The sequence below is a fragment of the Mobula birostris genome, chromosome 24 (genome assembly GCF_030028105.1).
Source record: "Mobula birostris isolate sMobBir1 chromosome 24, sMobBir1.hap1, whole genome shotgun sequence".
NCBI lineage: Eukaryota > Metazoa > Chordata > Chondrichthyes > Myliobatiformes > Myliobatidae > Mobula > Mobula birostris.
This window is the reverse complement of record NC_092393.1, coordinates 42,401,372-42,416,281: the sequence shown is the minus strand read 5'-3', so window position 1 is coordinate 42,416,281 and position 14,910 is coordinate 42,401,372. Positions and strand designations below refer to the sequence as shown.

The following is a 14,910-nucleotide window of genomic DNA, read 5'->3' as shown; positions in this document are numbered from 1 at the left end:
CCAGATAAGAAGTGATGGTAATATTGCACAGAGTGTCCCAGATAGAAGGGTGTGATAAACCCTGAGCTCTGGTAAACGTAGGTTAATAACAGTCTAACAGGAGGGTTCATCACTTCCCAACAGTAGGTTGACTCATGATAGAGCCTAATGGCTGAGTGTAGAATGACCTCTTATAGCACTCTTTGGAGCAGTGCAGTTGTCTTAATCTATTACTGAAAGTGCTCTTCTGTTCTGTCAAGGTGGCATGCAGAGGGTGAAAAAAATTCAGTAAGTGTCAAAGATAGATAGTTTGGCTTCATTGAACTCAGAATTGAGTTTGTCATCATTGACACGTTGTATATTTGTTGTTTGGTGGCAGCAGTACAATGCAAGACTTATGTTACAAAGTAAATAACTCAAGATGATTATTGAGATGGTGTTCATGGATTCATGCACCTTTCAAAAAGTCTGATGGTGATACTGTTCTTAAAACATTGAGTGTGCATTTTCAACCTCCTGTACTACCTCCACGATGGTTGTAAAGTGAAGAGGACATGTCCTGGATGGTGAGAGTCTTTAATGATAGATAATGAGATTAGTTTATAGTCTGGTTTTTTTTTTGTTGGGGGTGGGAGGATGAAGAGACTGTTTCTTGTGCAATGGATAGAAAGGGATGAAAACCAGAAATCTGGTTGAAGATTGGATATTTGAGTCTGTGGTAAGGGAATGAGGGAAATGATTGTGATGTAAGCTTGATTAGTCGCGAAATGTTATATGTTGATGTCTTGGTCATTGTTTTGGTGGGGTAAATTTTTTTTAAATCCTTTATAATAAAGAATTAAACATACAGCAATTTTTTGATGTAAGATTTCAATGTATATTTTTCTTTTAGGCGATGAAGGAGATAATTTCTATGTTATTGATCAAGGAGAAATGGATGTAAGTTTGCAGCCTACTCAATGGAATTAGTGATTTATTTTGCACTGCTATTTCAATGTGTGAATGCTGAATTGTACTTCTGTTATGATTTGTCTTTTTTTTAAATCTTGTGCATAATGTATTTATTCATAATAACTTTCATTGATGAAAAAGGCAGATTATTGCTAATTGTTAGCAAATTGTACCTACCACCAATTTGGTACAGATTTAAATGTAAAAATACAAATACTGCATGCTTTTTTAATTGAAATACCACTCAATTAATGGCCTGTGGGACTGCAGTATAATGGAACCGATGCACTGTTCCAATGGATGATTAAATTTCAAATGTTGACAAAATATCTTTCTCTTCCCTAAAATTCATCATGGTAAATTGGTCATGTGTCTTACTGGGAAATACAAATGATGCCTGAAGTGTTCATATTCCCACATTGCAGAAGAAGCCAGTATAGTTTTTCTGAAGGTTTTTGGGCATTGTGTGATCACGCACTTAAAGTAATTGCAAGATAGATTTTTTTTATTGCATATAATATTGCTATTTGATGAGTTACACTTCTGGAACACTGGTAATTTTTGATGTAGTATTTGAGTTGGATGCTTCCAGCCATCCCTACTTTACAGGGTACTGTATGTGGATATAGTGTAACACTTCTGAGAAATTGGCTGTATGTATTAAAAAATTAATCAAGTTTTTCAGAAGTTCAGCTGTTGTTTGAAGTGCACTGACAATTTGGTATTGCTAACATGCTGTTTAAAATGTTGTCCTTGCATCTGATAAATGTAGCTGATTTCTCAATGCCTATATAATTGAACTCCAAATGGTGAAAGTCAGAATATTTTAATTCTGAATAAAAGTAAGAAATGCTGGAAGCACTCAGTTGGTCAGTAGTATCTGTACTGTGGGGGGGGCGGTGTGGAGAAGGAGTGGCAGGTCAGTGTATTGGGGCAAGATCCTATATCAGAAATAGAGAAGCAAGAAAGCAAGCATCTTGTTTAAGTTGTGGAAGGGGAAAGGGGTTCAGACCAAAATTATGAGAAAACAGTTAATTCTAAAGTTAGTAGTAAGAGGGAGCACAAGTGAATTAAAGATGCAACCACATCTATGATGGATGGGGGGAAAATGGTTCCTTGAAATTATTTGATTTATTATGAAGTTCCAAGAACTGCAACATTCCAAGATGGAAATAGTATGGTGCTGTTCTTCAAGCTTCTATTGAATGTCATAGGATCAATGTACAGTACTGTGTAAAAGTCTTAGGCACCCTTGCATAGTACTGTTACCAGGGCAAAGACAGATGAAAATGGGTTAGGATTGGCGTAACAGGCGATGGAAGCTCAGGGTTACCCCTATAGAGTGTATAGAGCTGTTCAGTAAAGCTGCAGCCCAACTTGTCTCTCACTAACACCCTGACTTCTGCTTCTGTTGCTCCTATTATGGCAAATTCAAGCTTGAGGATTAGTGGCTTGTCTTCCTTCTGGGAATTTTGCAACTTGGGGATTTAATGTTCAGCTTAATTTTGGATAACTGCCTTTTTGTCCCTTGCTCTTCATAGTTGTGACTATTTCAGTTTTTTTGCTTCATCTGTCTCTAACCTTTTTCAAAGTACAGGGGATTCTGGTTAATTGGGCCATTGGTTAATTTTGGTAGCTGCTTATTTGGTACAACTCTTAAAGAACAAAAACGGATGGATAAAATAGCAAGAATTCTCTGTTTATTTGGGTCACTGCTGCTTAATTGAGTCAGGGGACAGTCATTTTATTTATTGAAATACAGAGCAGAATAGGCCTTTTGAGCCACGCTGCCCAGCAGCCCCCTATGTAACACTAGCCTAATCATAGGACAATGTACAATAATCAACCTACCAACTGTCTTTGGATTGTGGGAGGAAACTGGAGCATATGGAGGAAACCCAGGCGGTAACTGAGAGGATGTATAAATTCCTTACAGACAGTGGCGGAAATTGAACCTGGTTAACCACTATGCTACCATGCTGATGACCAGTTTCTAACTAGCGTCAGACATGTGCACTTGTGTGGCTGTTAAACACAACACCATGCTTAGAATAAACAGTTTTTAAATAGCACCAATTATATGTGCTTGTATTCAAAAGCAGTGATTTTTGTCACCGGTAGTTGCCAAGAAATAAAGCAGTAAAACAATTTAGAACTGTTTTGTTCACTGCAGTTTCAAGCATTTAGTCTTGAAGATGCCACAAAATGGCAGAGAATGAAAGTGAAACTATTTCACTACAGCAAAGTACAAAGTGAATTTATTATCAACGTACATGTCACCATATACAACCCTGGGATTCATTTTCTTGTGGGCAGACTCAACAATTCTATAGAATAGTAATTATAACGGAATCAATGAACGACTGCCAAACTAAGGCTTTCAACCAGAGTTCAACAAACTGCAACTGCAAAAGGACGAAACAGTAATATAAATAATAAATATTGAGAACATGAGATGAAGAGTCCTTAGAAGTGATTGCATTGGTTGTGGGAACATTTCAATGATGTGTGAGTGAAGTTACCCCTTTGCTCAAGAGCCTGATGGTTGTGGGGTAGTAACTGTTCCTAAACCTGATGGTGCAAGTCCTGCAGTTTTTGTACCTTCTTCCTGATGGCAGCAGTGCAAAGAAAGCATGTCCTAGGTGCTGGGATCTCTAATGATGGATGCTGCTTTCCTGCGAGAGCATTTCATGTAGATGTGCTCAATAGTTGGGAGGGCTTTAGCCATGATGAACTGAGCTACATCCGCTACTTTTTGTAGAATTTTCCATTGAAGAGCATTGGTGTTTCCATACCTGGCTGTGATGCAGCGAGTCAGTATACTCTCCAGTACACATTTATAGAAGTTTGTCAAAACTTTTGATGTTATATCGAATCTCCGCAAACTTGTAAGGAAGTTGAGTTGCTGCCGTGCTTTCTATATAATTTGCACTTGCATGCTGGGCCGAAAACAGGTCTTCTGGAAAAATAACACCTAGGAGTTTAAAGTTCCTAACCCTCTCCACCTCTAATCGTCCAATGAGGACTGGCTCATGGACCTCTAGTTTCCTTCACCTGAAGTCTATAAACAGTTCCTTGGTTTTGTTGACATTGAGTGAGAGATTGTTCTGATGAAACCACTCAGCAGGATTTTCAATCTCTCTCCTATATGCTGATTCATTACCACCTTTGATTTAGCCTACAACAGTGGTGTCATCAGCAAATTTGAATATGGCATTTCAAGTTAGGAACTACAAAGGATTTTAAGGTATTGACACTCATCTTGAATGTTCCAATGAAAACAAAGATTTGGAAGATACAGTCATCGAAAGCATTGTATGAAAACAGTCCATTATCTGCAAGGTGCGCTGATCTTGTTCATTTATAGTCAGTCTGAAGAAGACGTACACTCGATAAATCCCTCTGTTGATAACAATTAGGAAATAAATACAGCTTTATAGTACTGTAGTGGTGTTGATAGTGCTCTAATTTGTTCTGTATTTCATTTAAATACATAATTTGTTAATCAGTTAAATGGTAGTTTAGCTTTTGTACCTTTTAACTATTTCCATGCAACCTCAGCTAATTGAGGTAGCTGCTTAATTAGGCAAAAATGTACTGGTCTCTTTGTGTCCCAATTTACCGGAATCTACTGTAACTGAAATTGATTTTGGTCTGCATCCAGGTGAAACTCTATTTTGTAACTTCTAACATGCTTCATTTTTTATTTTTTCTAGTTCTGTTGAAGGGTCCTTGACCTGAAATGTTGCATCTGTTTTCCCCATGGATGCTGTCTCACCTGCCGATTGCTACTGTCATTTTGTGTTTCCAGCATCTGTTAACTGTTCATTTTGATTCTGCTTTTGATTTTAGGTTTATGTTAACAATGAATGGGTGACTAGCATTGGAGAGGGTGGCAGTTTTGGAGAACTTGCATTGATTTATGGAACCCCAAGAGCTGCAACTGTCAGAGCAAAGACCAATGTGAAACTATGGGGTATTGATCGAGACAGCTATAGGAGAATCTTGATGGTAAGAGTAACACATTTATATTACCTTTCTGTAAATTAAGTTTATAATTTGCCTTTATTGTTCTAGTCAATGCATACATGTCATTTGAATTTGATAGTTGCCAGGTGATGGTGAAAGATGTGCAGCCAAAAATAAATCTTAGTCTGCAGGGTATTAATTTCACCATTATGATGTTGAGTTTCATTCTTGCCCAGGGCAATCCAGATAATTAATGAAAAACACAACTGTCTTTCTGATCCTGTAACTCCTTTTGACTTCGAGCACTGACCTTCTTTCCTCTGTTAAAACTGCTTAATTGCAGCAAACAGCTAAATGATCCCCTAACGAACAGATCAGGTAGTTCTACACATTTGGTCATGAATGTTGGAAGGCCATCATTAAGCTAATGGGATGATTTGGCTCCAAGAGCAATCCCAGGTGACAAGCTGAGCATCATCCTAGGCAAAGTAGTCTGCTTGATTGCCAGTGTAAGTGCACCCATTTCCTTCTCCATCAGTGTTAGTATGACTGAGTGTAAATATCTACAAAGTGTGTCAGGCTACTGTAACAGAACTTCCCAAAACAGTGTACCCAGGTGTTCTAGGCAGCACATACATGAGAATAACACCACCTATAGGTTCCACACCAAATTGCGTATCATCTTGGAATTGTTGTCTGTACGTTATTGCATGGCTAAATTCTGGATACTTTAAGTGAGCAATATTGTGGATGTACCTTCAATAGGTGGATTGCAGTGTTTCAAGCTGCATGACCTCATCTTTGAGGACAATTAGCTACTAACTCTGATATTCCATTGTTGGACTGTATAGTGTGAATAATGAAGCAAGTAATGTGAATGTTTTTGAAGTATTTGCACTCTTTACCATACTAACCTGAAGTACATTTTGAAACTCTCTGGTTAGGATTAACAATCTTAAAATTCATGTTCTCAAGATCCTTCAGAATCTTAAAATCTTTAAATATTGTACAACGTTATTCATAATGTTCAGGATCTTGCTGTTTCTGTCAGATTTGCACCAATTTTGGAAAGCCTTTTTACTTGTACTAACCCAGTATGGATTTAGCCCCAAACTCTAATATGTGGGATACTGCTGCTTACTTAAATCATCTAGCTGCCCTATTGAGTTATCAGTGGAATTGGAACCCCTCCTGTAACAATGTTATACAGTGATTGTACATGCCTATTAGTGATCCATTTTGCACAGCAGCTTCAGCAGTTTTCAATATTTTCAAATTGATCATCATATACATATTTTATATTAAAAGTTGCAAGGTTAAATTGATATCTTGGTTTTCCTGAAAACTGCATTTGCACTACACCAAGGGATTGCTTAACATATGTAAAAGGATATATAGCATTTATCTTAAATGTCTTTTAAACCTTGTGTATTATTCTGTTAATAAAACACATAAAATTTCAAGATCTGGGCAAAAAGCATCAAAATATAAAACTGTTAGATGTGAAATCTTGTGGTAATTTTATAATATTTCCTTTTATAGGGAAGCACACTGAGAAAAAGAAAGATGTATGAAGAGTTCCTCAGTAAGGTCTCCATATTAGGTAGGGAAAAAAATGCTTTACTTTCCTCTATATGAGCAAAAATTTGTCCAGGTGTTTGAGAATTTTGGTAAGGAGAATTATGGATCTTGAATTTATGCAGAACCCTTTGAAATCAAAGTCCCAAGTGTTTTGTACTCAATAATGCATCTTCTGAAGTGAAGGTTCTCAAGAGAAGCCCCACCCCACCATCCCTTCTCCCTCTCTGGCACCATTCTTTCTTTCCTTTCTCCCTTGGTTCACCCTCTCTCCTATCAGATTTTGTCTTCAGCCCTTTACCTCTTCCACCTCTCACTTCGCAGCTTCTAACTTTATCTCCCCTCACCTGGTTTCACCTGCCACCTGGGACTCTTCCCTGCCCACACCACCGTATTCTGGCTTCTTCCCCCTTCCTTTCCAGTCCTGAAGAAGGTCCCAATCTGAAGTACCTACTACTTATTCCCCTCCATAGATACCGCCTGATCCGAGTTCTTCCAGCATTTTGTATGTTGCTGATGCGCTTAGCTGCATTCTAGTTTGAGAAACCTATAGTGCAAACAGAATTATGATTAATAATGTATTGAAGAGGTGATTGTATCAATATTTTGTAATTTTGTGATGTTTATTTGATATAATTAAACATATGTTATTCAAAACATAAAATAATTTTTCTCCTTTGTTCCATTTCCTGTCCCCAAACAGAGTCACTGGATAAATGGGAACGGTTGACTGTGGCTGATGCATTGGAACCGGTGCAGTTTGAAGATGGACAGAAGATTGTGGTGCAAGGAGAACCTGGCGATGAATTTTTCATTATTTTAGAGGTAGCAATAATATGAGACAATATCCCATTAGAATATAGATTAAGTATTTAACAGACTATTTTGTTTACTAATATACCAGCAAAATTTAGATCATGCAGCCACTTGGTGTTGTTGGTTATGGCTATTTTGCAAGTCATTGGCTCTTCAGGAGTTCTTTGATTTGTACTGCCATGGGTGCCACAGTAGCGTGGCGGTTAGCACAACGTTATAGCTTGGGGCATTGGAGTTTAATATTGGGGCCATCTGTAAGGAGTCTCTATACAGCTTCTCTGCGGAATATGTGGGTTTTCCCTGAGTGCTATGATTTTCCTCCCACAATCCAAAGATGTACTGGGTAAGTTAATAGGTCATTGTAAATTGTCCTATGATTAGGTTGGGGTAATTGAGGCTGTCAGGGGAGTTGCTGGGGCAGTGTGGTACAAAGAGCTGGAAGGCATACTCTATTGCTAAATAAATTGGTAGCAATTGTTCAATGTTTACTGTCCCTTAAGAATGAAATTTCATATAATTTTTCTCAGCATTGTATGTTCTAATTTGCTTTTCTGAACAACAGGTTTCTTAGCTACAGTATTGTCAATTTTTTAAGGTCTTGCACTATGTCCTTTTTATAAAGATATTTTGTTCATTCAGAACATGCCTTCTGCCACAGATTGTTTAAATTCTGATAATAAATTTAGTGGTATAATCACAAAAACTCCAATTACTTGCCCTGTGGTGATGTCCCAATCAAAGAATTCCCATTTTATCAAAAGACTAAAAATCAGTTGTGCTGTGTATTATAACCATTTTGCAATTAATCTCAGTCTAGAAAATGAAGTAGGAATTTGCATGAAGTTTGAACGGGGACTTCCATTGGACATGAAATCCATTATTTTGTGAATGCTCTTTCCAGAAGCTTAACTATTTCAAGTAAAAATATCCAAAAACTCAAGTTCTTGGCTGATGTTTCTGACAGGTGTTGCCATTGTTCACTGTTGTTGGAGATATTCTGCTGAATGCTGTGCAAAAGTTACCTTTACTTTACTTTATTGTCGCCAAACAATTAATACTAGAGTGTACAATCATCACAGCGATATTTGATTCTGCACTTTGCGCTCCCTTGAGTACAAATCAATAGTAAATACTAAAAATTTAAATTATAAATCATAAATAGAAAATAGAAAAGGGAAAGTAAGGTAGTGCAAAAAAACCGAGAGGCAGGTCCGGATATTTGGAGGGTACGACCCAGATCAGAGTCAGGATCCGTTCAGCAGTCTTACCACAGTTGGAAAGAAGCTGTTCCCAAATCTGGCCGTACGAGTCTTCAAGCTCCTGAGCCTTCTCCCAGAGGGAAGGGGGACGAAAAGTGTGTTGGCTGGATGGGTCGTGTCCTTGATTATTCTGGCAGCACTGCTCCGACTACGTGCGGTGTAAAGTGAGGTTCATTCACTTTTTCTTTAAACTCAAATTCTTAATATCCTGGAATCGACAAAATATGTATTGTATCTGTTAAGGCTTGATTTTTGTTGTGAATCTTTGGCATCTGCTTTCAAGCTGCAACACATTTAAATTCTGGCTGTTTCCTTTTAATACTTTCTAGTGATATTTTGACCTCAGAGAGGAATTAGTTCTTCTAAATCCTGCCATTTTTTTGCTGGCAGTCAGGTAGTCTGTTGGGGATTGATTTTGTAAAATTCCCATTTTCATTGTACTTGAGTTTTGAGTATTAAAATACAATTTGTTTATTTTGGGACAATTTCTTTGTATGTGGCCTGGTGATCAGGCTCAGGAAGTGGTTTGCATTTTTTTGATAGTTGTAAAATCTTACATGTTTGCACATTAGGGTCATATTTGTAATAAAGGCACACTACTGGTCTTGGTTTGAAGTTAATATTACTGTGCCATGTCTTGGTTCGAGCTATTTTAACCATTTGAAATGTATACCTTAAAAAAGGGCTCTCAACCTTTTTTATGCCATGGAGCCTTAGGAATGACCAAGAGTTCATGTTGGGTCTGTGGAGCCCAGTTGGGAACCCCTGCCCTGAGATATTCAGTTTTAGTGATGAATTTCTGTTAGTGTTTTCCACTGCAAAGTTTACAATACTAGGCCTTTATTGCTATTGCTATAATTAATATGAAAAATACTCATGTGTCTTTTATAGGTAGACATAGTGTGCATTGCTAGATGTATTTGGGACACTTTCAGTTTACAGTGTTAAATGTGGATGTGCAGCAATGGTAACATTATTGCTTCAAGTGTACTTTATTTTATAGGGTACAGCAGCTGTGTTGCAGCGCAGGTCGGAAAATGAAGAGTTCATAGAAGTTGGAAGATTGGGGCCATCAGATTACTTTGGTGAGTTCTTTGTGTTAATATTATAAAATTTGTTTTTGAAATGATTGAAATTTTGACTGTAAAACTAAATGCTGTCAGAGGTATGCCAGAGCATTGACTACCCCAAAAGTCCTCAAAGCAAGAGTAGTCTTTAGCTCAGTTAGTCAATGGCAAACAATGGAAATCAAATCTGGAAAGCTAGTATTAACATGCTGAACCAAGGACAGTACAGAGGCTTGGTTGTTTTGGAAATTTCGTGGAAGTATGGATTTGATTTGTGTTTTTTTTTTCTTTTTCTCTCAGGTGAAATAGCTCTTCTGATGAACCGTCCTCGTGCTGCCACAGTGGTAGCACGTGGTCCATTGAAGTGTGTGAAATTGGACAGACCGCGATTTGAACGTGTCCTGGGTCCTTGTTCAGACATACTTAAACGGAATATCCAGCAGTACAACAGCTTTGTATCGCTGTCTGTCTGAAATCCTCTTTTTCTCTGCTGCAGCATCCGCCCGAGCAAACTGCCTCATGTCTGTCTGAAGTGCCGCTTTCTGTGGCAGACCACCACCAGTCCCACAGCTTCCTGTCCATCAGAGAAAGCATTCCCTTTGTAGAATTTAATGCCACATTTGTTTTCTTTTTCACACTGCACCAGCTTCCAACAGTCAATCCAGCTTTATTGTATTTTTATTTTGCTTGGTCAAAATTTTTTTGTTTATTGAATTTAAAACTCTGCTGTTTTAACTAAATAGTGTGATTAATACCCAGGTGATAAGCTTTGGTTACGAGCAGAGGATCTTTGAACCCTTTAGCTTGCTCTGTTTCAAAATGTTGTAGTGCATTTATGTCTTGAATCATGTGAATGTGTGGAAATTGAACATCTTGGGTTTAGGCTTGGGTGAGCAGCTTGAAATTTGAATTCTTTTTAAACCCTTGGTGTGCAAATTACCACAAAGCATGCCTCATATGGATAGGACTGATAAAGTTTAAATATGCATTGGGAAAGCAGCATTTTCTGTTTGCACCTGGCATTTACTTGAGGGAGGAAAATGACTAAATTCAGATCTTTTGGACTTGAAGACAACAAATACTTGAGCTGTGAGACGAGTATCCCCATTTTAATATTTTGAAAATAATTTGAAAAGCTATTTAGTTTGAATTTTTTTTATTATTTTACGCCTTGCTTAGTCTTTGCAATTTTGTGAAATTAATATATACTCCATTCGCACGAGGTTAAATTTAGACCATTTAAAAAAAATCCCTCTTAATTTTGATCTCATTTAGTAGTTCTGTGCAGTGCGTGAATCAGCCAGATAGTTGCATGAGAAAGATTAGTTATATACACTATTTATGATTTATGCATATCAAGTTACAATACAAATAATTAAGCATCATTAAAATTTGCTGATGTTCTAGTCTGAAGGGTTTAGTTCACAGGTTGGCATTTTTCTGTATTGATCTAACCTTGTGGTTGCAGGATCTGCTGAATCGCAGTCATAGAGATTTGAACACCTGATATTTTATGCAATGAGCAAGTTCTAAGCTCATATCAGAATATTTTATTGTGAACTAGGAATTAGTGGAGCTCATTTTTTATTAGTCTCCCTCCTGGAATTGTGGACGAGTAATTTGTAGCCAGAAAATTCCTAGTTCGAGATGTGCTGATTGAGTTTGCTTTTTGGTACTTTGTCTATTCTGATGGAGAGATGCAGTCATTTCATCTCCAATAATGAAGAGTAAAATGGCCATTCTTCCTGTGAGCTGTGTTTTCTGGTGGCCAGTTGTGGAGTTATATTGGCTTAAGCCGAGGAAAATTCTACAGCCTAAATTGAGTACAGATCTATGGTATTGAAAACTGTAGGGAGGAATAAAAAGAACCAGGTATTTTAGTTTTTTTTTCTACTCTAGACGACAAATAAAATAACTTAGTTCCAAAGGTGTGTTTAAATTCAAGGACATTAGGTGAAATATTTGAATTATGCCCTTTCTGTTAATGTGGGATAGTTGATTTTGAATGTCTGTTACTATTTTCTGATAGAATTGGAAAATTATTTTCAGTTAAATTAATCAGTGATAGTAGTAGGGCTTACAAAGAATCCATATCTACAAAAAGATATTGTATTGACACAATACTATTTTTTGCCAAATACCCTTTTTTCCCTCTCCCAAATCATTTACACAAGTAACCCCAATGGTGAAGCTGAGTTATAGTTACCATGTCAAGGTAATGTATGGATTTATTCCCTAGCCATGTGTTAGAAGCTTTCAATCTGTTGCTGAGGCAGAGCTAGAGAAAGGGTTGCAAAATAAAACCTTGTCTATGAACCATATATAATTTCATTCCAAGGACAAAAAAGTAAACATTCCTTTTAGTAACAAACCAGCGCCATCACTGGTACTGATGCAGATACTCCATGCACTAGTACTTGACCAGCACATGACTGTGGGGGGGGGGGGGGGAGCTGGCATCACTAAATCTATTGCAATCCTGGCCCAGCTTGTAATATACGTTGTGTCTTGGTTCTCTAATAGTATTGGACATGAATAGGTATTAACTAACTGCCCTGCATTAGACTAGATGATGCAATATGATAGCTATTTAAATAGCTGATAATTAAGTTGGTGCAGTGCTGTTGAGCCCTTATTATTTTGCAATTAATCATAGCTGCACTTTCCTACAGCTCTCAGTAGCTGGCGCTGCTGTTCCATTGTTGGCATACATCAGAGCTCAGCCAGTATTATGCAAATATATACCCAGACACTGTAGTAAAGACAGAAACCAAAAAAAACTGGATAATCCCAACTAGCCAATATATTGGCATTCTGAAGTGTACTACAACAGCTTTGTCATAAGGCATGAAGTGCATTTTATTTTGAGGCTTCAAAAAAAAGAAAGGCGGAAGCTTTGCTGAGTCTTAATGACCTTTAAGTATTTCACAGCTTTGTGTTAAATATGCATCCTTTACATACACACTTTACTAATTCCACATAGCGGTAATTAGATGAAATTATATTCATTATTCTATATAGAATGACTTGGGCTAGGATTGTATGGCAAGCCAAAACTAAATTGTTTGTGATGTAGGGTTGGGCATAGGATACCAGATAGATTGTTTGCTAATAAACTAGATTTATAATGTACTAAATATTGCTTTGCCTGATGAAAACTTGGAAAAGCATTTCAGCTGCCTTTTTATTTAGCACACAATACAAACTTTCTTATGATACTTGCAGTTTTTTTTTGTGTCAATGCACTTCCCTGTGTAGGTTGAAGAAAGTGCTGGCGTAAAAATCCATGACGAAGCTCAGCACTGAAAGTGTAACACTTTCATGTGGGAAGTGGAGATGTTAATTTAAACTTGTTTTTGATTTGGCATCAACTGTTTATTGGGTAACCATGGTAGCACTATCATGGAGCACCATGTCCAGATCTTGCATCTGCTTTCTTCATTTGCAGCCTTTGGTTTGTGGTGTTTAATGTCTGCTTACTGTTGAACTGCAGTATACTCTTCGTAACTAGAGCCAATTTCCGTTTCATCAGTGTAAACATCTTGGAAATTAAGTTGCGACCAAGCTTAAGTTTTATTTCTGGGATGGACAAAATTAAGCTGGTTTGCTGCTGGAAAGTGTCCTCTCCAGATACACCAGTGTGTTGGAGAAATGAACTCTAGTATTTATTGGTAATTGGACAGATAGTTAGAAAATCATTCCAGGATATAGTTTACCAGTGCCCAAAATTACTTGTACGAATGTTAATGTAGTATTCCAGTAATAAACATTGATTTTTTTTTAGACCATTCGCATATTTTGGTAAAAACCTGACAGCCCTGGCAACTAACAGATTGGCTTTGGCTTGTTGCACGTCCTTAAAGTTTTTATTTACCTAGGTGATTTTATTACAAAGCAGCTGATATAAAGTTTATTGAATAATCTGATACAGTTGAAGCTTTATCTTATGTGTGCAATCAGAACTGTATGTACAAATGATCACAGTTTGATGTAGTTTGCCTTAGCTATCTTATGGGAATTAGACATTCTCAGCATCTTACCGACAAAATAAAATTGCAAAGTGAAAATAGTGTGATAATATGTAGATTATCTAAGGACCATTTTTGTATTGTTCCCAGATTTACTGTATGTGCTAAAAAAAAATAATCCTTTTGTTATAGTGTCCTAATGACAGGTCAAGCAATAAAAATTAATTCTTAAAAAGAAAACTGTTTCCCTCTCTTCCGAACTGATTATAAAGCAAAACTGTAGTGCTTGTGTTCTTCAGTGAAATTTACTGCAGTGCGTGTTTTCTATAATCTGTTGGCAAATATTGCCACTGTAAAAAAAAAGCCCCTCCTAAGGTTAATGTTGAGATCATTTAAAAACTCAATAAAATGATTGACATTCAAACAATCACCTTTGCCAAAAATGTACTCCTGAATGGTACTAGTATTTTTCCCCCTATTGTTTACAAATGAAATCAAGAAAAGCAGTATTCTTGAACAATTAAAAGTTTAAATACACTGTCTAAAACTCATGCCACCTTCAATAAGTATGTCCAGGATCCTTGCCTTTATTCTTAATGCTCACATTTCTCATTTGCTGAGCAGAAAATCAGGAAATGTAGAGTGATAGTTCTGCATGGCAATGTCGTTGATGTTGACTTCTATTTACTGACACCTGAACCTTAATTCCAACTCTTTCCCAGTCTTCAAATTTTCTATTAGCACTATCAAAAAATGGCCTTTAAATATCCCCTTCCTTGCTAACTACTCCTTTTCCTAATTCCTTGTGCCCACAACTTTCTCACTTATTTCAAAAACATTCAAAGGCACTGATTTTTTTTTTATGTGACTGATAATTGACAGAAGCTCTGCAATTCAATAACTATATGGGACTCAACAACTATATGGGACAACATTATTTGTCTACTTAGAGAACCTGGAAAATATTGTTCAGCTCCTGATTTGCTATAAAGTGCTACTTGACATAATTCAGAAAACTTTTTATACGTACGCTGGCAACACTGAGCTTTCTCTTCCTTTGATTCACCATTTATCCATTGGTGATGCTTATTTGTTACTGAGAAGTTTCCTTCAGTTAAAATATTGATAAACTCAGGCCATTGTTCCGCACCTGCAAGGAAGCTCCGTTACCTAACTGTTACTATTGACATCTGTCAGGAATTGAATCATGTGGTTCAGGACTTCGTAATAGTCAAGCACAAGATAACAACCACATTCAAGCCTTCACTAAAGCAGACTATTTCCAGCTCTGTATCATCTTAAGTTCATTTACTTTTTTCTCTC

The 14,910-nt window shown here is 37.0% G+C and overlaps 1 protein-coding gene across 1 annotated transcript in view; it reads left to right on the top strand.

Moving 5' to 3' along the window:
• LOC140187384 (cAMP-dependent protein kinase type I-alpha regulatory subunit) overlaps window positions 1–13,827 on the top strand; it is a 40,505-nt gene extending 26,678 nt beyond the window's left edge. Inside the window, exons 5-10 of the mRNA XM_072242677.1 lie at window positions 872–918; window positions 4,783–4,941; window positions 6,442–6,502; window positions 7,181–7,302; window positions 9,556–9,637; window positions 9,920–13,827. Of these exons, the coding sequence (XP_072098778.1) occupies window positions 872–918; window positions 4,783–4,941; window positions 6,442–6,502; window positions 7,181–7,302; window positions 9,556–9,637; window positions 9,920–10,092 (644 nt within the window). The 3' untranslated portion in view covers window positions 10,093–13,827. The remainder of the gene's footprint in view (window positions 1–871; window positions 919–4,782; window positions 4,942–6,441; window positions 6,503–7,180; window positions 7,303–9,555; window positions 9,638–9,919) is intronic.
• The last annotated feature ends 1,083 nt before the right edge of the window (window positions 13,828–14,910 follow it).